The 25,381-nt window shown below is 43.0% G+C and overlaps 1 protein-coding gene across 1 annotated transcript in view; it reads left to right on the forward strand.

Annotated features, from left to right (window-relative positions):
- TRPC4AP (transient receptor potential cation channel subfamily C member 4 associated protein) overlaps positions 1-25,381 on the forward strand; it is a 33,691-nt gene that overhangs the window by 991 nt on the left and 7,319 nt on the right. Inside the window, exons 2-12 of the mRNA XM_021416429.1 lie at positions 7,601-7,729; positions 8,000-8,116; positions 10,563-10,620; positions 11,740-11,795; positions 13,387-13,515; positions 14,686-14,887; positions 16,885-17,073; positions 18,711-18,853; positions 22,038-22,169; positions 22,734-22,792; positions 25,114-25,215. Of these exons, the coding sequence (XP_021272104.1) occupies positions 7,601-7,729; positions 8,000-8,116; positions 10,563-10,620; positions 11,740-11,795; positions 13,387-13,515; positions 14,686-14,887; positions 16,885-17,073; positions 18,711-18,853; positions 22,038-22,169; positions 22,734-22,792; positions 25,114-25,215 (1,316 nt within the window). The remainder of the gene's footprint in view (positions 1-7,600; positions 7,730-7,999; positions 8,117-10,562; positions 10,621-11,739; positions 11,796-13,386; positions 13,516-14,685; positions 14,888-16,884; positions 17,074-18,710; positions 18,854-22,037; positions 22,170-22,733; positions 22,793-25,113; positions 25,216-25,381) is intronic.

A 25,381-nucleotide genomic window follows, 5' to 3' on the forward strand; every position in this document is an offset into this window, starting at 1 on the left:
CTGTAGTTGAGGTAGGTAGAAGAGGCAGGAGAGGATTTTTAGCTGCTGCTCTGTCCTGGTTCTACTGCTTGCTCAGATGCCAGTTTGGTTAAAACTTGAGAAAAAGCACATCGCTTGCTTGGATTGAACCCTGTTTCTCTGTTTTACAGGCAGCTATTTCTGTGGGATTGTTTCAGGAAAGCATTCTGCAGGCAGGCACAGGGGTGTGTTGTCTCACCTACCTGTGCCTCTGCCTCTACGCTCTGGCTCCCATAGCAATTCAAGCCAAATAAACCTGTAACCATGTTGTGCACCAACATGACGTGCTAGGCTGCTGCGTCTGCTCTGGGATTCGTTTAGCTTGAGAAGCACAGTGTTGTACCATGTGTTAATTCGGGGCTGGTAGGAATTGTTTGAAACAACTGCAAACAGCCGGACTTGCAGAAAACAAGGAGACTTCTGGCAGTTACGTCCTCATTCTCACAAGGCCTGAATTCAGGGTGGATTTTGTTGCTTTTTTTGTTTGTTTGTTTTTCTTCATAAATTTCATTGTGTCTCTGTTGAGCTGAGAAATTTCAGGCTTGGGGCCATAGGCCTCCAAGTGCTTCACAAATGCTGTAGGAATGCATTTTTAAATTACTTAGACTGAGGGGAAGGAAAAAGAAAAACAAACTTCTTGAATGATTTTCAACTTTGCAAATCGTGTCTTTGTACTGTTACCTTGAAGCAAGTCTTTTGTTTGTAGGTCTAAATTTAAAACACTTTGACGTAACCTTTAAAGCAGTACAAGGCAGTTTGGGGCGCTTTCTTTAAATCCTATTTTTATCGGTGTTTCTCAGTCCATTTTCCTCCTGTTTACTCCTCGGTAGCAGTGTGCAACCCTCCATTGGGGTTCTCAGCTCATTGCTTCGAAAAGCCTGAGAGCAGATGGGTTCCAAGCTGTGTTTGGGTCTAGAAGATCAAGTCAGGAGAGTGCCCTTCCCATTCTGTCTCGCTGTTCTCTGTAGGGAAGCTGTTGCAGGCTGCGTGAGCTGCACATCTGGTGTCCTGTGGAGAAACTCTTTCCAAGCGCTTACTTCAGAGAGATTGGGAAACGCCTCTGCTTGTTGTGGTGCCTGCCATCCGAGCCCTGTTCTCCCACAAAATGGGTGCTACTGCAGCATCTGGTCTCTGGGAAGCAATTGGTATTCATCTGTGGGCAACGGCAGAATTGTTTTGTTTTTTAATGAAGCTTTGAGTCCTGATTTTAGGTGATCTCAAAATCTCTTTTTGTATGAGGAAATCGGGCTCGTTCTTGAGATGGTAAGGATAATATTGACAGGCATATATCTGGAAATTCATCGGCCTGATCGTACGAGGGCATGAAAATAATGTGGACAACAGCTACCTCAATATCTGGCAGCACTGAGGCCACCTAAACCTCTACAGTCTGGATCTTTGCCATGTGCTCCTGCTGGGCTCACCTACCAGAAGTCACCGTGTTCTTGGCAGTCGGCCTGTGTGCATTATTGTTAAGATGTTAGATGAATGAAACAGGTTTTAGTAAACATGGCCATTATGTGTTCATATATCGTTTTTAGCCATACTGCTAGCATCGGTTGCTGCCCTGGATGTGAGCATCAGTCTCTGTTTCAGATTGTATAACCTCGGATAAAGGTTTGCCCTGGTGCTGAGCACTGAGCAAATGAAAGGGGCTTTTCAGATGCTGGTCAACAAGGAGCAGACTGACTTTCCAGAAGTGACACACATCTTCTTATATGGAAAATATGACTTGTGAACTGGCTGGCCTGCGGTGCCTGCCCTGGCACGGCTGTGCTGTGCACACGGGCACTGTAAATAACACACAGTGGGGTTTGTGCTGCGGTTCCATGAAGGCACAAGGACTGTTTTGGTTCACCTGATCAAGTTGAAAGCAGGGCTTCGTCCCCTCTGCAAGAGGGCATACACCTTGTCTGCTGCAAGCCAGCTGTGAAAAGCACCTCTATAACATGAAACCAGAAGATATTTAGATGCAGCAGTGTGGATCCCTGTAGAGAAGTAGTATAATAACGGATTAGCCAGAGATTTGCTGGCAAATTAGCATGCTTCTGGTGCAGTCCCAAGAGCGGATCGTCTGCACTGGTCTCACACTCTCACAGGATTGCCAAGGCTTAGCTGAAACAATCAGAGTGGAAAAGAGAGTCCAGTTTTCCAGCTCTGTCTCACAATCTACTGTTCCGAGGAGTAGAGGCTTCCCTTAGCAGTGTAGTCCCATATCCACTTTGAACTATTTTGCTGTGAAAGGAAAACATTTTCTACCTCATCCTGCAGATTTCCATTTCCTACCATTACAAAGTATCTGTTTTCTGTGTAGTAGTTTCCCTCCAAACCTCTGAAAATATTTTGTTTTCCAGCCAATTTTGTTTCCTTCTGACAGCAACGACAAATGGACGTTCGCATGAATATAATCCACTTTAGCAGCTCTAATTGTATTGCTCTGAGCAGGCTTATACCTCTTCAGGAGAGCACAGCCAGCTAATTCTGGACAGCCTGCACCAGCTTTTATGTAACAGAGTTCTGTCATATGCTGGAGATGATGTTGAAAAGAGGCAATGTTAGTCTTTGGGAGTGTTATTTTGCTTGACTAAAAGTGAGTGGGAGGAAAACAGTTGCAGATGTGATAGTTCCTTGCTCCTGCCTTTTCCTAGCTATTCTTACATGTTGTTTTCTTCCAAAATGGGTCAAGAAACTGGCAGTTCCAAGGAAAGAGTGATCGCTGAAAAGTTAATATTTTACGATCTTATTGACTTATTTTTTCTCTGAGCATGATCTCATCAAAACAAACACTGGTAGCCTATCCAGTAAATCCTGTAGTGGTTCTGAAGAGCTGCTGCTGCTGAAGATCTGCCCTGGAATCATTCTGCTCTCAGAGGGGATTGTGGATTTTGGAGATTAACAAGGTGTTGTCTCATAGACCAGCTCTTCCTGCAGACACAGGGAGTGGAGCACTGCTTTGGGGTTCACAGGGATGGCTGCTCCGAGCTGGAAGCTGCAGCAGGGCCTGTCCTTGTCACCGTGCCTCGCAATCCACCCCCTCTTTTGGGATGGCAGGAGGAAAGTAGCAGGCTCGAGCCGGGTTTTGCAGGAGCCCTAGTGTTGGGAAGCATGATCCACACGTTGGGCCTGCAGGGAGGCTGGCAGTGGGGGCTGTCGTGGGGATTTTTGCCAGCTTCATGCCACCTGCGGAGAGTTGTCTTTACAAATAAAACGTTGGGGCCTCTGACGTGTTCTTACCCGGAGCTCTGTGCCAGAGACCCAGCAGATAACTGGCAGCGGGTGCTGCCCCACGGCTGCGGTGTTCAGCACTTTTTGCTAAAGAACTTCCCAGAGTTGCTGCATGGGCCTGAGGTTGTGTGTCTGTGTGCTGCCTTGCGAAAAGAAAGATGGGGCAGAGGTTAGCCTGGTGCTAGGCTGTCTGTGAAACATAGAGGGAGGAAAGAGACAAATTAGCCAAATGAATTTTTGTTAGTGACTGGGAAGGAAAATGCAATAAAGAGCAGAAATGACTGGACGGTCCCCAAAATACTGAATAATCATTTTCCTGGCAGCGTGTCAGAGACAACTTCCTAAGTTAGTACTGTGGGGAGGAAAATTAAATATTTAATTGCACAAATATTAGTTTCCTGTTTCATAAAAATGCAGCCTAAAAGATTTGGCAGAAAGGAAACAGAAAGGATTTTATTCTCTTCTAACTACGTAGAGGCCAAGTGCTTGCATCTGTTTCTTGAGATCCGTAATATTTGCCTGGGTTTTTTTTGCTTGAACTACGAGAACATGGGAATGCACTTTTACACAAGGGATTGCGATGAATACAGGCAATGGAAATTCTGTTTTAGAGACTTCCAATCTTAGCTTAATGCACAATTGCAGTCGCCAAAAAGTGAACTGAAAAAAACCCAAAACCTACAAATGAGAAGTCTTGACTTTAAAATCTGTCACAGAATGAGTGCTTTAGTGGTGTGAAGGATGCCTGGACACCTGAGTTAACTGTTTTTGCCTTTTCAGATATCAGCCTCACAGAAAGCACTCTCCTGTAATGACTGCTGAGTAAGACTGAAATGTTTGAAGAGTAAAATGTGAAATAAAGCGCACAGAGGCTTTGAAGCAATCCTAACTACGAGAGACTTTAGGTAACAGGTGTTCCAGCACATGGTGCAGCTCTGACCATGCACGAGGATGCTGGCACAGAGCAGCAGGGTCTGTGCCTGGAGCTCTGCGGTCCTGCATGGGCACGGCAGCAGCAGCAGGTGCTGGGGGGAAGGAAAGGGGAGCTAGGCTGGTGGGGGGTGGGTTCAGGGAAGCAGCAGCACAGGGCTGCTTATGGCCTGGTGAAAGCTTAGGGATTCGTTAGTGTTTGGTGAATGTTAGAAATTGCTAATGGGTGCTCTGCAGAAACCCTAAAGGATTTCTAGCGGGAGGAAGGAAAAAAAAAAACAAAACGTAGATTTGTCTGTGGTCTCTTTCACTTAGTGTACATTGAGGAAGAATTATACACAGACTTGATAATGGGAAGGTATTCCTACTCCAGCTACAGGTGCTTGGGTAATCTCCTGGGAACTGGTGGGCTGCAGTCCTATGGGAGAGGTGAAAAGAAATGCTGTGCATGCCCTGCCTTGCAGTGCTCAGGGGCTTGATGCTGCATTTCAGCTCAGTGCCTAAATCCTCCCAAATGTTTGCGCCCTTCCAGCAGGCCCAAGCTGCCCCAGCTTGGAGCAGGAGGTGGCTGGGACAGTCCCACCACACTGGGTGGTTGGGAAGTTTGGATCGGGTCTAACCTCACAGCCTTCCTGTGGGGGTCTCTGAGCTATACTCTGCAGCTAGCCAGCGAGTGAAGAAGAGTTCTGAGGAGTCTGTGTTTGGTTGGCTTTACCCTGCTTAGATGAGACCAAAAATGTGTTGGAGAGGGAAGGGGGTCCATGGACACCCACCCCTTATCCTGATCGCTGCTCACTGATGTCTACCCAAGCGAGCAAGGAGAAAACCAGCTTTGCTTATAAGTGAAAACTGGTGACTTGCTACTATTCCAGAAATCGTGAGATGCACATCGTAACCAAAGTGGTTGCAAAGGAAGACAACTCCATAGAATTTAATTGAATTTGAATCCCTCCACGGAATCCAAAATCTTCATGTTGGCAAGTGCCGCCCTGCCACAATGGAAGCACTCAGAGCCAGGGCAGCCTCATAACTGTAGAATGGGGACCACAAGCTGGAGTTTGCAGTGAAACCAAAGATGGGTTTTAAATCAAGAGAAGGAAAAAATTCTCTTGGAAAGCAGTTAAAAGAAGATGAGAACAAGGAAATATTTACTACAGTTTTTCAGAATTTCAAGTCTGGAAGTTTTCTGCAGATTAGCACAAATACATCAGCTGGGGAGAGGAAGAGCTGCTAGTACAGAAATGAGAGCAGAGATCCTGCCCTAAACTGAGAAGTGTGTGTATGTGGTTAACAAATGTAGCACTGAGCCCAAGATAGGGCTTTACTAATGCTGAAGGGCTTTTGGCCACCTCTGAGAGCTGGATGCTGAGTTCTGTGCTGCACCCTCGTGCTGCAGCCCATGTGCCTCAGCGTTGCCTGCAGTATCTTCTCCATCAGCTGCAGTCAGATAGCTGGAGCCTTTCCCTGGCGTTCTGCTGTGTGTTCTTTGCACTTTACCCAGCAATTAATCCGGTTCCTCCTGCGGCTCAGCGTTGCGTGCTCCTCCCATGCCGAGATGGGGCAGCAGCAGAGAGCTCCTTGCGCTCTGTGCAGGGTGCTGCAGGGAGGAATGGGGATCTGTGGCTTCAAAGGAGCTGACCCATTATTCACAGCCCAAATGACGTGAAGCCATTTTGACTTTCTGGTTTTGTCCTGCCGTTTCTTGTGGGAACGGCCTCCACGGAAGGAGCTCTGCGTCATTCCCCTGCAATGCTGGTTAATGACTCTTATTCCAAGTTGGAATTACGAGAAAAGTTGAAAACTGAGGAGAGTGTTATAGGCCGGGCTTGCTCATACTGCTTTGATCATTCCTTGTAGCAAGAAAAACTGATCCTTAAGAGCCTTGAAATTCTGAAAGTACCAGTTTGAGTATTTGATTTAAGGAAAAAACAAGCCCAGTATATCTGGGAAGGTAAGAAGGGAGAGGACCCGCAGGGGCTGACGTTGCCAGACTGAGTTCATCACACACATCCATTTTCTGGATGTATTGTATGCTGTCTTACACAGAGACAAAAGGGTTAAATTCTCACTCAGAAATTGGAGTATATTTGCATATAATTGTGTCTAATCAGGAACTGAACAGCCCTTTGGAATTGTTCTGAGGTATAGCTGAGAAGGATGCCTGGGCTGAAACAATAGGGAAGGAGATTTCCTGGCTGCAGCTTGGAACAATGAGCGTGAGGCAGCTGGAAGGAAGCACGGAGTGAACCAGGGATCAGGGAGTGACTGCACTGTGAGAGCAGCTTAAAGCGTAGGTCTGGGGTAAGAGAAAAGCCACTAGCACTGTATTGCAATATGGCCCTACTGGCCTGAGGATTGGTGTGCAAAACATTTTGCCAGAAATCTTGCTGGTAGTCATTGTCATTGTTGGCCATAACGCTCTGTACAAAGTTCACTCCCCACAGGTTTGTTAGGTACCTCTGGCAAAGCAGCACTGAGGAGAGGGGTTATGTTTTGGTTAACATTAACTGGACTGGGGACTTCACAGAAGAGTTCCTCCTCTAGAGCATCTGCTGGATCCCCTTGGAAGCCTTCTGGCTTTGCAACACCTGCTGTGGCTTCTTCGATGCTCTCAGCAGAATATTCATGAGCGTTGTGCTGCAGCTTGATTTTTTTCAGGTGTAGAACACTGTGGTAAATATTGAGGATTTTTGCATATTTTGAGGTGAAGGAGGAAAACTGGAGGAAGTTTGCAAAAACGTAGTAGCAAATGCGGAGATGTTCTTGGTGATAGCAGCCTTCTTCCCAGACGGTCACACAGTGCTGCTCCTCTGCTGGTGGAGGTGTTGCTCTCCATTTACGACTAGCCCCAGCACTGCAGGAGTTCTTTCTGTGGTGTAGATACATTCCTCAGGAGCATGCTTGTCAGTCCTGGTGGTTTGGGTCATTGCTGTGACCAGTAATGGCTTCAGGGACTTGGCTGAGGAGGTTCTCGTTACACGTTGAACGGGAGAAGGAATGAAGTCTGTATGTCTTCAGTGCGTGCTCTCTACTTCAGTCTCGTATCATTTTTGATAGCGTCAAGGTCAGCGATTTCCTCCTTCAGTGACTTGTCAGTCAGAGGCCTACTAGTGGAACTGGTTAGAGATGAATGTGATCCCTTTTAAAAATGTGATCAATAGAAAAAATACGGAATGAGACTAGGTATTCGAAAGGATAACATCTGCTTTCAGGCCTGTCCTTCTTAAGATACGTTAACCATCTGTAAAATTCTGCTGCTGCTAGCCCTGGATGAATCCCTGCTTGGAGTGAGGGGCTGCATTTAGTAATGGTACTGTCTACAGCACACGATTTTTCTGTGATGTTCCTGTGTTGGTATTATGGACGGGTTTTTTTCATGAGTGTTACACACTGGACAAGTGGGAGTTACATTCTTCCTTTGTTGCAGATCACTGAGGCCTTGTTGAAGGAAAGAGATAAACAAGCAAAGTGGAATGGGATTCCCCTGCTGTTACAAAAGCTGTATGAGCATAGCCACCCAAACAGCGATTTCTCCCAGTGCCAAAGCATCTTAAAGGTAGTGTCTGCCATGTTCTTCTGGAATCCACGTGTTATTTTGTTGTTACTTTCTTTAAAGGCCAGTACAATGATATACTTACTAACTGTGATTTTTGGAACTGTTTCTACGATTGTACCTGTGAACTGAGTGTAGATAAGAGCTAGGAATGCATGCATTTGATTAGTCAGTAGATCACAAGGATAGTCTGTGGAAGCTGTGTTTATGCAGGTGAGTAGTTTTCTTTATGAATCATATTTTCTTTTTTTTCTTCTTTTTTCTTGCATGCAGGAAATTTCTCCACTTCTTTCAATGGAAGCCATGGCATTCGTGACAGAAGATAGAAAAGCTGCTCAAGAGTCCACTTTCCCAAATACATACACGTTTGACTTATTTGGAGGAGTTGATGTAAGCGTGGTTTATTTGGCTTGTTTTGCTGTGCTTTTTGTTTTTTTTGGGAGGTTGGTTGGTTCTTTTTCCTAAGATTTCTGCAAGATAGTTGCACCACTGATATGTCTGTAAATGGGATCTTTGAGACTCTTCTAAATGCAATCTGCAGAACGATTTTACTGTTTTGATGTTAACCATTACAACTGCGGCTATTCTGCCCCTCTACTCTGTTCAGGTGAGGCCCCTCCTGGAGTTCTGTGTCCAGATGTGGAGTCCTCAGTGCAGGAGAGACGTATTTTTCACGTTCTGTAAAAGACCTGATTGTTTCTTCAGGTAGCCTGCTTGTAACTTGAGCTACAAGACCTCTAGGGTCTTAAGAAATGGTTTCAAATGATTTCTAGTTGTAAGATTAAGTACTACAGTCAGTACTAGAGCACTGAGACTTTCATTTACCACTGAAGGATACGTGTGGGGACTTTTTAAGCACACTAAGTGTGCTCTGTTAGCAAGATTGTGTTTATTGCTGGCATGCAGTGCACACCATTTCATCTATGGAAAAAAAAATTAAGCAGGGCTGCTAGGTTTATATGTAGATCTTTTGACAGTCTGTCTTTTATTCTGTTTGTTGCAATTTGGCGTTACACAGATACCCAAGTCTACTCAAATTCGTGATCGTCAGTCACTGTGATCTTCGCTTTCATTTGAAATGTACGACTTGTGTTTTTCAGTGGACTGACTTTTTTGTTTTTGCAGTCTCTTTGCTGATTCACTTACTACAACAGCACACCTCTATTTCAAAAGCATCTGTTTAGGATATATTGTTTTGGAAACAACGCTAGCTTAGTTGCTAATATCTTATCAACTGAGGACAAAATTCTTCAGCTACCCAACAAGCTTGGAACATAATATGAAAATGCTTAAAATAATACCTTTTTATTTTTAAAACAGAAATGGTGATATTTCCTGTTGAAGTACATTTGCTATTAGAATGCAAAGCATTTTTTTTTATATTTAAATATAAGTGCATACATTTGAGCTTTTGGTTGTTTGATAGAAGGTAGTTTTAGTTTTTGTTTGCTTTTGGCTTTCTTGGGTTAGAGTCTACACATCAGATATCCTGTTCATAATTACCTGCTACTGTGGCCAGGGGGATTTGTCTGATATAAGTGGCTTTAATCTGGGTACAGGCAGTGGTAGAAGCCAGTGGTAGATGTTTTTAAAATCCTACCCTAGGACTTGGAAGGCAATTAGTCTGATCTACTAATAGTTCAGTGTGTGCCATGCACTGCTTCTGTGTTGCAGTATTTTAAACCACGAAGCATAAGTATCTTTGAAAGGCTCTAAATTTGCAGTGTACTCAGTACTATCACGCTGTAATGTGATGGCATATTCCCAAACGTATTTTCAGATTCAGGCAGCCATGGCATGAAGGAAGAACAAAAATATGTGCATCATCCCTGTATATGAATACATGTAAAATACTGCCTGAGGGTAGAAGCACACGAACTGATCACGAGCCGTATGCGCTTTGGACATGAATGCAAGCCCTTTCCAAGAAATAAGATCCCATAACTCTTGTTTTTTTTTTTTTCCTGGATAACTGAGGCACTCTCTTACCCGTTCTCTTCCTGCCTTTGGCCTCTTGCTGCATACTGTTGCAGTTTCAGAATGATGGCTGAAGAAAGCCCTCTCCAACAAACATCTAACAACTGCAGTCCAGCTGCTGTAGCGTATATGAGAAGCATGCCAGCGCTGCAAAAACAAGTTGATAAATTTGTGATAGGTTATACTACAAACAAAAACAAATGATAGTGAAAGGGTATGCTCTGTGGCAGGGCAGAAGAGATCTTCACAAGTGACAGACTGATTGCAGGTGTTCTTTCCCAGAAGGAGAGCAGGAAGCCTGGAACCCAAGTGCTTAGGGATGTGTTAATGTGCTCGGGTGCCTGGCCTGGAGGTGTGCATTCCCCTCCTCTCCATTCATATAAGGACTACATTAGTGCTACAGTCATTTTTGCTACCCTAAGAATGCAACAGCTGCTATAGCAAGTATTGAAAATTGTATATTACTATTTCAAGTTGAAATGTATTTTGAAGTCCAGCAAGATTTAGGGATAGCTGTTTCAAAATTTGTATATATTTGCAAATTGCTAAAGATTCATCAATCTGGGGGATGTGTGTTAGCTATCCTTCATGTTACCTGGTATGTGAAATTGTATTCTTTGTAGATTCACATTCCTAAAAGTTTGCCATAGGGAGACTATTTTATATATAACTCTTATTCTTCCCTCAGAGCAAACAGTTATTTTTATTAATTTTGACACCAGTGGTTTTTCACTGTAGAGATTGTGTCTAAGTGATTTTAGCAGAGGTGGGACTAAGTTTGCATTTGTCACTGACAAATTAATTGGTTATTTGTACCTCATTTATTATTCCCTTTATTCTGTATCTATTGTCGTTACAGCTTTTAGTCGAAATTCTCATGAGACCAACTCTTATGACACAGAAAAAGAAACAAAAAAGTAAGTAAATAGTTGTGCTGCCTTTTTCTTCATTCTCACTTTGTACCCTTCTTCAGACATGAGCTGTTCCATTTTTCTTTTGCTCTTTTCTCCATACCACAGATTTCCTGTTCCTAAATGAATCACTGGTTTCTTTATTTTCTGTAGTACTGATTCATGTTGAGATTTAGGATGCTCATCTGCTGCAAAATGCAGCTCAGGAGTATTCATGCTGTCAGCAGAACTTTTCTCAATGCAGTGAGTCTACAACCACTAAACTTTTCATCTTACTGTGGCTATAACTACTGTTCACAATTATTAACAATAACCCACGAAACACTGTTTGTGTAACAGGATTCGTAGAGATTGTAAGATAATGAAAAGTATGCTGTTTTCCTAACCTAGACATAGTGACTAGTAGTTTCCAAAAAGTTGCAGAGAGCATTTGTTGATGAGGAGCAATAGCTTTAGGGCAGCTTTCCTGCTGGAGCAGCTTGAATTTAGTGTTTTCATTCATCTTGTCTGTGATTGTGTTGGTTCCACGCAGCCCTTCTGAGGAAATGTCCTGGTATGTGCCGTGCCCATCAGCCAGAGAACTTCAAAGGTGAAATGACTTGAGCTTGAGGCAGCTGTTGTATGTCTGTACCAAAAATACGTTCTAAATATTGAAATGCTGGAATAAATCATATCGAGGGCTTTCCTAACAACTCCTGATGCTTCACGAAGAAAACCACGTGAAGACTAACATTATTTTTTCATGTTTAATGACTGAAATTAATACGTCGGTCAGCAGTTTCTCAGGTTGACAGACTTTGAGTTAATTTCTGATTTCCCTCTCTCCTTTTGAAATATTGCTTACATTCTTCTGTGTGTGACTAAGAAGTGCTCTAGACCTCAGGTACACCTTTTTGTCTGCAGTCTAAGGCAGAGGTGAGTAGTAGTTGTGGAAGAAAGCAAGCAAGCTGGGTAGGTAGTGATTCTTCCTCTGTTTTTTTTATTCTCCAGGCATTTGCAGGTATGATGTAAGCCAGCAGTTAGCCTGAAATTCTTGCTCTTCTCATAGCTGTTCGTATCACTGCTTTGGACGTTCGTGTTCCTTGTCAACATAAGGCTAGTGAATGTCTGTTTTCTCCTTTGCAGTAAGTGATGACCTCATCAAGGACTGTTTAAGCATACTGTACAACACGTGTATATGTGTAAGTACAACTGCTGGAAAAAAAAAAAAAAAAAAGTGTTCTTCTAGCTTGACCAGTCCATCTGCTGGTTATGTTTTATATGATGTGGTTGTTTTATACTTGATAACAGACTCGTTTAAGCTTAACTTAAACTTACTCTGAAACTTTTCATTGCGATTCCTTTAGATAAGTACGCGACCACCCTATGTTGTGGGTTATTATTCAAATATTTTGTTTTCTTCAGTGCATTGTCAAGCTGAACTTCTCTTGTTTCGATCTTTGAGTATCTGTGTTCCCGTTAGAAAGCCATGTCAGCTTTTGTTGCGTTCAAGCTTAAAATTTGAAACTGGGAATGGATGCCCACATTGCAACCCAAGCTGCGTCGCATCTTGTTCAGTGACAGTACTGACAAACTCTTCTAAGTTTGATTTTGCAAATGCTTCATATGCTAAACACCAGTTCAGTTGCCAGTTGATGGCAGATCAGTGCCAGCTATGGAGGTAGCTTCAGAATTTTAATGGGGATCTAGAAGGGCATGCCTCTCATTATGCTTACAGGAAACATCCTCAGCATTGTTTACTTAATCACACAGTTCATTATGGCATAACCTGGGGAGCATTGTTTAATGAAAAAAAACAAACCAAGAAGGTAGTTAATGGGCTGGAGCTCTTCCAAAGACAGCAGCTTTATCTCGAGAGTTTGAGTACTCTGTATCTGAGTACAGATAGAAAGAACAGAGGGAGCAACATTTTACTTGACTTACACTAATCTTATTTTTCTTAAACTGGAGCTAATGCAACTTTTGCAAACTGTGAATAATATAATAGCTAACAAGCCCTGTTTGACTTGATTTACTTTGTTGTTACTACTTGCTTGAATAAGAAGTGTTTGGGATCATGAATATCTTGTGTGTGCAGGGTTAACTGTTTTTATGCTTATCTGTAAGTATTCAGGAAGTGTGCAAGGTAGTCAATTTCTGTGAGCACTGCTAAAATGTCGGTCATGGCAGACAACTTTGCAAGCACTGAACATGTAGTTTTAAGTTACTTTAATTGCAGAAAAGACAATCTGTGCTGTCAGCAGAGATCACAGTGTGAAAACTTGCCATAATGAAGTGTGTGAGGAACCCAAAAGTTACTCTTAAGCATGCTTCAGCATGAGCGTTCTGTTCTCTGCTGAGTTCGTTGTGGCTGACGCTGGATTCTGGTTGCTCAGACTCTGAAAGCAACACTGACAGTTTAGGAGGAATTTGGGGACTGAATTTGCATACTATAAAATGGAGCTGATTATAATTTGTATGGGAAACTAGAGGCAAGCCTCTCTGACTTGTTTCCAGGCACGCAGTGTTTACTCTTGGCTTAAGCAAGTAAACAATTCTATTCTGAGATGAAGCCTCCCATCCTGGAGCCTGTAGTTTTTGCACGCCGCACGTTAACTTCAAACAAGAGTTGGAGTGGCTTTTGGTCACCATAAACACAGTGCTTTCTGGTCTCAGGAGCAGCTGGTTTGGTAACACATCCTCTGAGAAACCATTCTGCATGTGCCTGTACCATGCAGCTCGTCAAGGTGGGTCCTGACTCTGGGTCTTTCTGTGCTTCTTGCTTCTTTCTAGACGGAAGGAGTCACAAGGCGACTGGCGGAAAGAAATGACTTTGTGCTCTTCCTGTTTACACTGATGACAAACAAAAAGACATTCCTACAAACTGCAACGCTCATTGAAGATATCTTGGGAGTAAAAAAGGTTTGTTACTGGTTTCTTCTTTTTGTGTGGCTTTTCAGGCCAGTGGGGAAACGTAGCAGTTGCTTTGAAAATAATACTCTTAAGATAGCATTTTCACTTCTTGTAGCTTGTTTGAGGCATGGCTGTTTACACCAGTCATTAACTTTAATCACAGTTCAGACAGAAGCCAAATGATGTGTGTGGCTACATATGATGCTTTTGCATAGCTTGCACAGGATGATAGGAGAGGTGGATGCCTAGCTGCCATTAAAGAACAGCCACTATTCCACATGAGGAAAACGAAACTTGCACGAGTTCATTCTTTAGTCCATTCCTTCTGATTACACATTGATTAATTCCGTGGCCTTGCTGACATCTGGAAGGCTTTGTGTGCTTCTGTCTTACCATGGGTTTCATCATGTTTCTGAGATTACTTGAGATTGTTTGCTGTAGGCTGGGGGAGCAGGCAGTGAGGTCTTCTGCATGAGCTAGGTTTTTGAGCTTACAATGAAATGCTTGCTGATGTCACTGCAACTTATTACCTTGATGTGGTGCAAATAAAACATCTGGGGTGTAACTCTTGTGAAATGTACCTATGTGCATTACGTGGAGAGAATCAGGGTCCTGTAGCTGTAGCTGGTTTTGCTTGTTTGTTTTCAGACTAAAGTTGAGGATATTGTACTTCCCCAGGAAGGAAACTGTCTTAGTTTATCTGAATGTAAAAGTTCATGCTGAAGATGGCTCCAGCATAATTTTTATTTCTTTTAATGAAGAAGACTGTGGGGGAAAAAAAATGGGAGTCAGTTCTCATCTGTGAGCCTCTAAGAGACTGTGGATAGAAGCAGAGAACAAATTTGAAACCTTAGTTTCTAAATGCCAGTGGTCTGTTAAACGATTTAAAAAAAAAGTCTCCACAATTCAGTGTGGATGCATGAAGGATGGATTCTTTGAAGACTTTGAGGATGCATTTATATCCTTCTGGAGCTGATAAACATAAGTGACGCCAGTTGCAAATGCACAGCTGTTTTCAGACTCTTCACTTGTCACTGCCTATTTGCTTCTCTTTTACTAACATTAAAATAACATGCAGATCTCACTGGGAGCTGTAGATGAAACTTTCAGGCCATGCCATATGTTCCCTTCTTGAATATCACGTGTGATTTACTCAGCAGATTGTGTTGTCTCTTCTAGGAAATGATACAACTGGATGATATTCCCAATCTTGCAAGCCTTGTATCCAGTTTTGATCAGCAGCAGCTTGCAAACTTCTGCAGGATCCTTGCTGTCACAATTTCTGAACTTGACACAGGAAGCGATGACAAGCACACGCTTCTTGCAAAAAATGCCCAGCAGAAAAAAAACTTGGGTCCTTCTCGAGCTGAAGTTAATCAAGGTAATTGTTGTGTTGTGAACAAATGCAGAAAAATGGCAACCATTGAAAATTTGGCTCTTCTCAACCTCAGATCTGTAGTGTGTTTTTAGCAGGTGCTGTAAGCAGTCTGCCTTAGGAAGCATTTGTCTTTATTCCCTTTCTTCAAACAGATTCCTAGAGATGGTCTTTTCAGTTAATGAAACTCTGTAGCTTTCACTTTCCTGTGTGATCAGTAATCAGATCAGTTGAGTTCTGTCATTTTAGCCCTCTTTGATCAACTGAATGGCTTAAGATAATTGGATTTGTTTTCTGTTGCTTAGTTGTTTCCTTGGTCTTTCCTTTAGCAGCTCTCATTAATTTCATGTCCTCCTTAATTCCTGAACTGAATCTCTATAAGCATCATGGCTGCTGTCAGAGCAGTCCCTTCTCTGATTTTATCTGGAGTTGTCATGAGCAGCACGTCTGTCTTTATCAACAAGGAAAGTACGTTTAATATTTGTCACCATTTGCCTACCACGACCACACCAGCCTTTGAAATCTCTGGGTGTAATCTAAACTTAAACTTGGGGCATAGTGCCTTTTTTCTCATTTTGCTGTGTGGAGATGCAGAAGCCTTGCTTAGATGCACAAGTCCTAAATTCATACTCAGTGTTCTAGGCGAGATATTTGAATTAAAATACCCTCAGCGGTGGAATGTGCTATTTGCAGCTCTTCAGATACTGAAAAGCTTTTGAGCTTCTGAAGCAGGCATTTCCATGGGCTCAAGTCAGGCCATCTCAGGACTCACAAGAAGGGGTTTTGGAGCTGTTTCTCTCATCTCTTTTCCACATTAGCCATGAGTGATAAAGCTCCATTTGTAAACACTGCCAGATTTGGAGCATGCAGTGAGAGATGGAGGGCGTAATATGGCCGGCAGAAGCTGAGAAACTTTAAATAGAGGAGTGTATTGTCTTTGGCTCTGTGATCACCAGCGCTTGCTTGTAAAGAGCAGTTGGTGAGGGTACAAAGATTAATTTAAATTATTTGAACAATAAGCTTGGATCTCACAGAGCTGAGCTTACCCAAGCGAATGTTTAACTAACCATTCCTTGTTTGCACAATCAGAACTGTGTCTAAGATGATAAAGCATATTCAATTTTAAAATCTTTATCAGAGAGTTTATTCTTTCCAAGATGGTGCCAGCGGGCAGAATCTCAACTCTGAGCATAGTGTTGATGGGTGAATTCTTTATGTTTTTCTACTTTATTTGCAAGTGCAAAGACTTAGAGATGTGTCTATAATAAACAGGTCCTGTAATTGTGATTCTCTGAAAACTCTGGGACAAAATGCACCTCCTAGCACCTCCCAAGACCCCAAATCTTTCACAGAAGTGTGACTTCTGGCCTTGGACTAACTGCTCTTTCTAAGGGTGCAGTTCTACACTGATTATAATCCTCCAACTTGGGACAGATGTCATGTGCTTCCCTCCCGTTCTGCTCTATGGTGAACTAGCTCAGGAAGCTAATACGTAAAAAACTAAGAGCTTTCCAAACAATTAGTGAAGTTAGCTGGTTCAGTTTGCTCTGAAAGGAGGTGAAATGTTGGAGGTGGCATCGTGCAGGGGAATGGGGAGGTGGAGCTGGCCCTTGATCGTGCTGCTGTATTTCTTCCTGCTTAATTTTCAGGCAGGTTAGTTTCTTGATACTGACTCCCTGTGAGCTGAAGAACAGTAGTGCTGGCAAGAGGGAATTGGCCAAAAAGAAGCAGTTTGAGTAGGGTAGAGCTACTTATCCACTGTAAGTCTAACATAAACCAGGTCAGTGCTGATTTATGCCTAGGGTATGAATGCTGTCTTCCAGTCCTTAATAGGAGAGTGCAATCAGTCTTCAATCATTGGATCTCTTTAACTAGGTAGGATATGTTTCTCTGTACTCTTCCATGTTACTAATGCAGATGTTTTGATACTGGGTGGTACAGAGGAGTTGACGGCTGTTGTATTGGTAATCTTGAATAATAACAGAATGGTTTTTCTTTTCCAGCTACACTTCTGAATATACCAGGTTTCATTGAACGATTATGCAAACTGGCAACACGGAAGGTGTCTGAAACAACGGGCACCTCCAGCTTCCTCCAGGAGCTGGAAGAATGGTACACCTGGCTGGACAATGCCCTTGTACTTGATGCACTGATGAGAGTGGCGAACGAAGAGGCAGAGCAGAGCAGTACAGGTACCTGGCCTGCATTCCTCTAGCCACCACTAGCTAATGCATATTTTACCTTCTTCAGTGTTTGTCATGTGTTGCTTTTCCTTTCAAAAAGTATAGATTCTGTTTTTCTTGCATGAAATACTGAAATATCAGCACTTAGGTCTGACTCCTGTTTTGTTCTCGGGTAGCACTGATTTAATGTTCATGAGCTAAAGTTAGCGAAAGGGAAAGAAATATTCCTTTTCACACCTAAGTAGCATTTATTTGTAATCCCGTGCACCCTCATAACTAATCTCCCTCAGTGACAAGAACACATCTGAGGTAAGCGACTTTACCAGAATGTGCTCTACAAATTAGGAATTTATTTCATACGCTTCATATGAAGCAAGCAACCCCTTCTTTAAGAAGGAAAGGTAGTTCCAGCACAGTGGAGTTGGTTGGTGGGGGAGCTTGCTCCAGGGGACTGTACAGAAGTGTCAGTACAACCTTAGGAGAAGGCTGTGAAGGAAGTGCCTGGTTTGTTTCTTCAGTGGTACAAAAGTGCAGTGTATGTCTTACTTAGCTCCAAGCACTAAATAATGAAATGAGAGTTATCCCCAGATTTTGATACCTAACTATTTGCTTTTGTGCTTCTTCAGAAGCTTTCATCATTATCCAGCTTTTAATAATTTCTACAAAATTAACAAAGTTCTGAAAATTCGCAAGAAGAGAAGTCTGTGGCTGCTCCAACAGCATTCTGTACAGACCTTTATGCACATGCTCTTGGTGCAAACTGGGACTGCTCAGTAGTCTGAGATGGGATTCACAGGGCGATTTTGCTGAGCTGGAACATGCTCCGTTGCAGCTCTTGACCCGCAGCATCAGTTAGCAAGCAAACCTAGACATACTTTCCCAGAGCACTGCCTCAGGCTTCACTGCCTTGTGGCTTAGGGATGTATGAGTCAAAGCTGGTGTCTGTGCTTTTCAGCCTTTGATGGTTTCCTTCTTCCATGTTCTTGTCTACTGACTGTTTCTTCACGTGGCTTCAGAAAGCACTCACACTGTCCTCAAGCAGGGCGGCTTGCAGCTTTGTTGCAAATGTTCTAAAGACTTAATTCCTTTTTGAACTGCAACCTGCAAGTTTTGCTGTCCTTATTTACTTTATCTGTCACTTACAACTTTCATGTTTTCCACTTGAATTTGTGGCATCCAGTTTCTGCCTTTAGCAATATAACAGGGCTATGAAAATGACTGAACTTTGGCCTAAATGTATGCTGGTTTTGAGGTACAAAATGCAAGCAGATTAATAGCAAATGCTTCTGATACTCTCATCTCTATTACCTTTTCTTTCACGTTCTTTCTGATTCATTAGTCTGCTAATTCATATTAATTGATCTTGCCTATTTTTCTGTATATGATGTGATTTAGCTTATGGAAAAATTAAATAGTTTTAAAAAGTCAAACTGTCTCTTTTCAGAATTTCAGCTATACTTTTTCCTCTTCCCTTGCATTTAATTTAAATTGGTTATTTGTTGTACGCCACTGCTTTTGGTTGGGAAGAGGATTCATGCAGGCAGGCTGGTCTTACATCTGCTGCGTTCGAGTGTGAAAGTAATAACTGTAACAAATCCTTTCCTGGTGGAGCCGCCCCAGCCTCACATCTTTGCCATCTTGTTCAGAGTCTTCTGATGAAAGTGGTTTGGCCAACACCTCGACACGAACACAGCTTCCGCAGTCTATGAAGATCATGCACGAGATCATGTATAAACTGGAGGTGTTGTATGTTCTCTGTGTGTTGCTCATGGGGAGACAAAGGAATCAGGTGAGTATTTGTGGGTGGTTACATGCAGAAGTTGGTGTCCCTTTAAACTGAAGCGCTCATTAATTAGATCGTGGACACAAACATGAAGGGCAGAGCTCAAGGCATGGAGCTGTGAGGATGCACTTCAGTTCTGTCAGTGCTAGGTGCTGCATGGAAATCCCATTCATGTGTTCCATTTGCATTTCTTACATTTGAAATGAAAAATAAATAATTTGTCCCCTACCTTATGTAACTTCTGGAGAACCTGTCCCTGCAGCTTGGCTGCAGTTTGGTTTTAAACAGGTCGAAAGCATATTGCGGAGGGAAAGAAGAAGCAATCTGTTGGTGCAGGCTTGACAGATTTCCAATACTGACAATCTGCTCAGCTTAGAGCAGTTTGGAATAGCGGGGAAATGGGATGCCCCAGAGACTGGGAGGATGCATTTTTTTTTTAATTCTTGAAGGGCTGTTGTATTGAGCAAGACTTAGCTGTATTGGAGGCTGTTGCTTTAGCACAGCTTGTTGTTCTTTGCTAGTAACCTCCTACCCAGTAAGAGTCACAAATACTTGTCACAGACAGTCCTTTAAATATCTTAATATGAATTTGGAGTAGAAGTGTGTCTGTAGTACAGTTCTGCAACATAACTAATCTGTTCACTGTGATCCTACAGCTGGATACTCTGCATTAGAAACAAATTCTGTGTAATAGTAACCAGCGGAAGTATGGTGCTGAAGCAGCTAGCTTTGAAGCTGACCTCCTTTTTTTTATTAGCTGGAACAACTCCTGACTCTTCCTCTGCCCTCATGCGAAGTCCTGGGGTAAAACTGGCTTCTGGTTTCTTCTTCTCAGGGGTTCATTCAAGACTGGATTTGAATTGTTGCAAAGTTTAAATTTATTTTATTCCCGAACATTTTTTTAGTGAGAGCCAGATCCTTTTGTAGAATTCGCTGCTCTTGTTTGACACATGATAATATCCTTAATTCTTTTAAGCTGTTTAAAACTTCCAGGGAGTTGTGTGGCAGATGTAAATCCCTTCCCCTTCTTGAGAGGAACTCAAGAATTGGAACTGAGCTACTCTGTGTGCAGCTGAGCACCAGGGAGCAGGTTTGGCAGTGTATGCAGTAGCACTCTCGCTGAAAAGCATTTCAGCTGCTTGATGGTATCCTTTTTCTATCAAGAAATAAAAGCATAGGATCTGTAATGTCAGTCTTCTAGTGTAAGCAACTGAAAGATCTTACTAGTTTTATATTTTGTGCAGCATTTCTAAAGGGCATCACAAATCTGCTTCAGTCCACTGTGGTCATCAGTATAATGGTCTGGCATTTGCCTGAAGCACGATGCAGCTTCTTAACAAACTGAACTAGTTGCTGAATGTTTTTTTCTAAACCCGTGGTTTAAACTTGACTTGCTTGCATCTATTGAAAACTGTGCTAGCAGTGACTTGGCTCCTACTTGCTGCCACCTTGTGATGATCACACCCCTAGGGATGAGTGGTGTTTCACTGCAGATCTGTGCCTCTGCTTCCTTCTCATTATGGTCACACCCTTAATCACTCTCCTCATACATTTTTCAACTCTGTTTTGCATGTTCCTATTGTGACAAACAATCAGCTCTTTTACTTGCTTCTGCTACAGAGAGCCAAACTGTGTGCAGCAGAAACTCCAAACAGTTTTAGTGGTGAGAAAGCAACAGAGCAGTTTGTGTGAGGCTGGGCAGCACCAGGGGAAAGTCAAAGGAGTTTGAAGGATGGGTGTAGAACAAGGTTTGTCTTGGCATCCTTGGATTGAGTAGCTACAGTGAGTTTGGGTCTGGGGGGAGCGTGATCCCAGGGCAGTGAGTGTCACTTGGGAGCTTTGTCCTGCCAAGGTCTGTCAGGGGAAAGGTCAACGAACTAAGAGCAATCAGAATGCATTTAAAGTCAGGAAGGTGTCACTTGGAAGGAGTAGTTATGCTCTGCATGGAAATGAGCAGGTTCCTGAGTTAAAATGCAGAGAGCTCCTCCCACAGCGGGGCCCAGGCTCTTGCAGGGAGCTCCCCCAGTTGCTCTCACCCTGTTGTATCTGTGCTATGTTGGCTGCCAAGGGGCAAGCTGCAGGGAATGCTTTGTCCAGATTCCTTGGAGCTGCTTCTGCTGGAAACTTGTGACTGGGTCAAGGTATTTGAAAATGCCCTTGGATGAGGGAGCATAGAGGGACTCTGGGCTTTGCAGTCTGGTGGGGTAGGTTGGGTGAGGTGGGAAGGAGCTACGTGCTTCCTCTGAGGTGATGCAGAGGTTCCCAGAAGTGGGAATGCAGTTTCCAGGTCGATGGAAAAGTTTGTGGCTGCAGCCAAAAGGAACACATAAGCCAAATGGTGCGGACAAGAGGATGCTTTTGATTTGTTCAGCTATTTGAGGAAGTAGAGCTGGAGTGATCTGCTTAAGTTACAGTCCTGCATCACAGAGACAATCTAATGTTCAGGTAACTTCACAGGTCTTTGCTGTGCAGGGCACTTAATTTTTACATCTCATTGGGCTTCCCTGTGGTGTGTGATTTCCCTTTGCAACACGTATCAAGGGATACTGCTTGTCATAGGCCTCCAACTGCTGAGGATCCCACCTTGTATTTCTCCTCATCGTCATCCACATTGCTTACTTCAAAAGTATCAGAGCTAGGACTATAGGTGTTTAACAGCTGTTCACACCAAAATTATTAGCTTTGCGTGAGTAACTCTGTAGTTTGTTTTGAACACATCCAAGTGAGTGAACTGCAGTGTGATCCTATGGAAAGCTGCCCACTGCTCTGCAGATGGTGTGAACAAAAATTGCATCCATGCTTTCTGTTGTCCTCAAAGGGAGACCTCAGCTTCAGCTGTGTGAGCTAGAAAGGCAAAGGGTGCTCAGAGGGTGACTGGCAGTAGAAAGTATGCAGCTTAGTTTGCTGACACACAGAAGTTATGTATGGATGTATTTTCAGTGTGTTACAAGTGATCTCCCAGTGTCCAAACAGTGATTAATTCCAATCCCAGCTCTTTCCCAAAAGATTTGTTCTGTCCATGCCCACTGCCAGACGATACACCATGCTGAATATCTGTGTTACTACACACGTATGCTGTTTGGTGAAGAATTTCTTTTTTCTGTTGTCAGTGCATGATGTGCTTTCCATGCTGTGTTATGTCTGTATGTGAGGCTGCAGCAAGTGAATCCTTCCTTCTCTTCTTTTCCAGGTTCATAAAATGATAGCAGAGTTCAAACTGATTCCTGGCCTCAATAATTTGTTTGACAAGCTGATCTGGAGGAAGCATTCAGCATCTGCCCTGGTTCTGCATGGACACAATCAAAATTGTGACTGTAGCCCAGTGAGTAAATTTTTAAGTTCTGTACAGATTTTGTACAGATTTTGACATTATTTATCATACAAATCTGAGGAATTGTATTGAGTAATGGAATGCCTGTATAATAAGCTAAGTGAAACCCAGTAGGACTCAGGTTTTCTGGTTCTTCAACAGCAAGTTATTTTCACTGAAGTCTTCATCTGTGGTTCATTTTAGCATTTATCGGAGGGCAGCTCTGATAAAGCTTCTCCCCTCTCTTCTGTATTGGGAACTGAGAGGAGTGTTCATTCTGTGGTTCCTGGAGGCCAAAGCTAGGAGAAAACCAAGACCTAATGAAATAATTGCTGATGGGTCTAGCAAGGAATTAACTGTTACATGCGTAGTCCTGCAGGCAGCCTCCAGTTCTGTTCTGTTTTTGGGAAACCTGAAAAGTGCAGCCTTCCCCATTTATGCAGATCACTTGCTCTGCTGTCCGAATGGGTTCAGTTTGGATAGGTTTCCAATTCAGCTGTTTGGTGTCAGCTTGGTAACTAATGATGGCCAAAAATACTGAAGCAGTTTTGCTGACCATTTCTTCACTCTTTTTAGGATATCACTTTAAAGATACAGTTCCTGAGGCTTCTTCAGAGCTTTAGTGATCACCATGAGTGAGTATGAGCAGCTGTGGTACATTGTGGCTCGGTGATATTGTTTGCCTGGTTGCAGTTACAGCAGGTGTCCTGGGCATGGTGCAGGCTCTGCGTGAATGGAATATTGTGCTGTCCTTAAACATCTATTCAGATGCTTGTGTTTAGCTCCTGATACGAAAAGGCGAGGGCTGTGCTCTCCAGTGGGCAAGTTTTAGTATGCCTGATGATGACTCAAACTAGCCCGTTTTGCTTAATATTGAAATGAACTGAAACGTTGATGTGATGAGCAAGCACTTTTGGCTGCAGAAATAAGGGTGCAGCTTTCATGCTGTTCCTATCTTTTTTTCCTGAGAGTCAGTAGTGAGGCAGCGTGCTCACATCAGACGTTTTCCCTGTGGGTGGATGTAAGTCTGTTAAAATATCAGGGTGAAAGACAAGATGCTCACTGTTAAAGTGCTGGGAAGATATAACTGCCATCTCAGTACCAGCAGTGGAGAAGACCTGGTTAAATTTCATTGGAAAATGTTAGGGAAAATTAATTGTAAGCTACTCATCAGGAAGCTAGGCTGGAAATAGGAAGAAAGCTTCTGTTTGCTTCCATTCAGAAGGCATGCTTAGGAAGCTTCACTCTGCTGGAGTAGATGTGGGATGATACCCGTACCTCTCTTACCTGAGAGATTCCTCCTTATACAGAGGTAATTGCTGGTCCAATTTGACTTGAAAAACCACATCTTGCATTCTGTCAGTGTCCTTTTGCTCCAGTTCAGCCCTGCAAGATGGTTTCATGTTCCATACAAACTCGTGCATTTGAGGCATATTGCTCTAAATACGCACGTGCCTACCCTTGTTGCCTGGCTGGTCTTATTTACAACCAGCTCTGGTATTTTGTGTAGGTTTTATCTGGTACCATTAAAGTTGTTATATATGCATACTGGAAGTGGCAACCTTTTTGATTTGGCTAATAAGCTGTAAGAACCAGGAATCTGCTGAACTTCCTTTAAACATAAGAGGAACAAATCCTCCACGGAGGCACTGTTTGCTGAGGAGCCGCTCTAGGTTTTGCAGTAAAATCTCTCTGGGTGATCTTGTTACTTAAGTAACTACTACCAAGATCTCAGACTTGTTCAGGCAGAAAGCAGCTTTCATCTGTAGCATTGGAGCAGATGGTATGCGTGGAATCTGGTCAGGGTTTTTAAACAAGCAGTTGCCTGAACTCTGTGAAATCACAGTTTAGGGGAGTTAGCTGAGGACACAATGGGAGGAAGTATTTGTATCCTGATACCGCCGGCAGTAAAATGGTGAATAAACTCAACTTGCAGAGCTGTTTGTGCATGGAGGGAGAGGCTGTATTTTCGTTACAGAAACCTGTTGATCCAGATCAAAAGAAGCTTCACGTGGCAGCCTCATTGGGCACTAATCTGGGAGGTAGTGTTTGAAGCAAGAAGGCATCCCTACCACCTTTCTGGTCTAATAACTTATTTTCTTTATAATTGCCGTGTTTTGATTAATAGATTCCCTTTGCACACCCCCACACCCACTGCTGCATCGTATTCTCCTCTGTGTTTCTTGAACGTACGACTTTGCTGTCTGTTACTGATGAATTTAAAGTAGAGATCATGCTGGAACTGGGGAAGGAGTTGGCAGTGGGAGCCTCTGGAGCACATTTCTGCATTGTCAGACTTGTTCTGCTCAGCTGTTCCGCATATAAGCTCAGTGGCTTTCATTAAGGAAAAAAACACTATTTGATAAAGTATTTATGAAATTCCTCCTTCTAATAGCCATTCCTGCTTTCTGTATTTTATGAAGTCTTTAAATATTTCCAGAGTAAACAGTTCAAAGCAATAAAACGCCAGGAAGACTGAGTACTCTCTCGCAGTTGCTGCTTTCCAGTTGAGGCTAATTACTGATAAGCAGCGTCGTCATCATTTGGCAGAGAAAAACTGTTGGAAGCTATGAAAAAGTTTGCTGTTCACGTCCGCAGAAATTCACCAAACTGTTGGTGAGATTTTCAAAAGCTAGTGCCATCTGGAAGCAAATATTTGTAAAAGTAACCGTAAGACGATGAACAGATCAGCACAGAATAGGCATCTCAAAGCTGCTTGGTGCTGAAACTTGCATGAGAGACCACTTAGAAGCAGCTGGGTATAGTTTGGGAGCGTGCTATGGCAGAGGGGTGGTAGGGTGAAAGGCTGTGAGGGGTGGAGAGGTGAAAACTGATTGCTTTGTTCTGCAGCCCTCAGAGGCCTGTGGCATTACTTCCCATAGGATTGCATGTTTGCTTGCCACTTGGATGGATTCATCACGTTTTTCTCCCCAACTTCCCCATTGTCTTGTTTCAGGAACAAATATCTCCTTTTAAACAGCCAAGAACTTAATGAGCTGAGTGCAATCTCCCATAAAGCCAACATCCCTGAAGTTGATGCAGTTGTCAACACAGACAGGTGAGTAGGGACACGGGGTTCAAGGTCAGCAGCTTCTAGCATTATGCAAGCACTTACATTGGAAATTTGATGTCACCTGTTCTGTTTGAGATCCTTGCTTTGATTTCAGTGATGTTTTTCAGCAGGAAGTGTCTAGCTTTGTGCAGTGTTTATGGTCATTAGCGAG

This window comes from Numida meleagris, chromosome 19 (assembly GCF_002078875.1).
Source record: "Numida meleagris isolate 19003 breed g44 Domestic line chromosome 19, NumMel1.0, whole genome shotgun sequence".
Lineage (NCBI taxonomy): Eukaryota > Metazoa > Chordata > Aves > Galliformes > Numididae > Numida > Numida meleagris.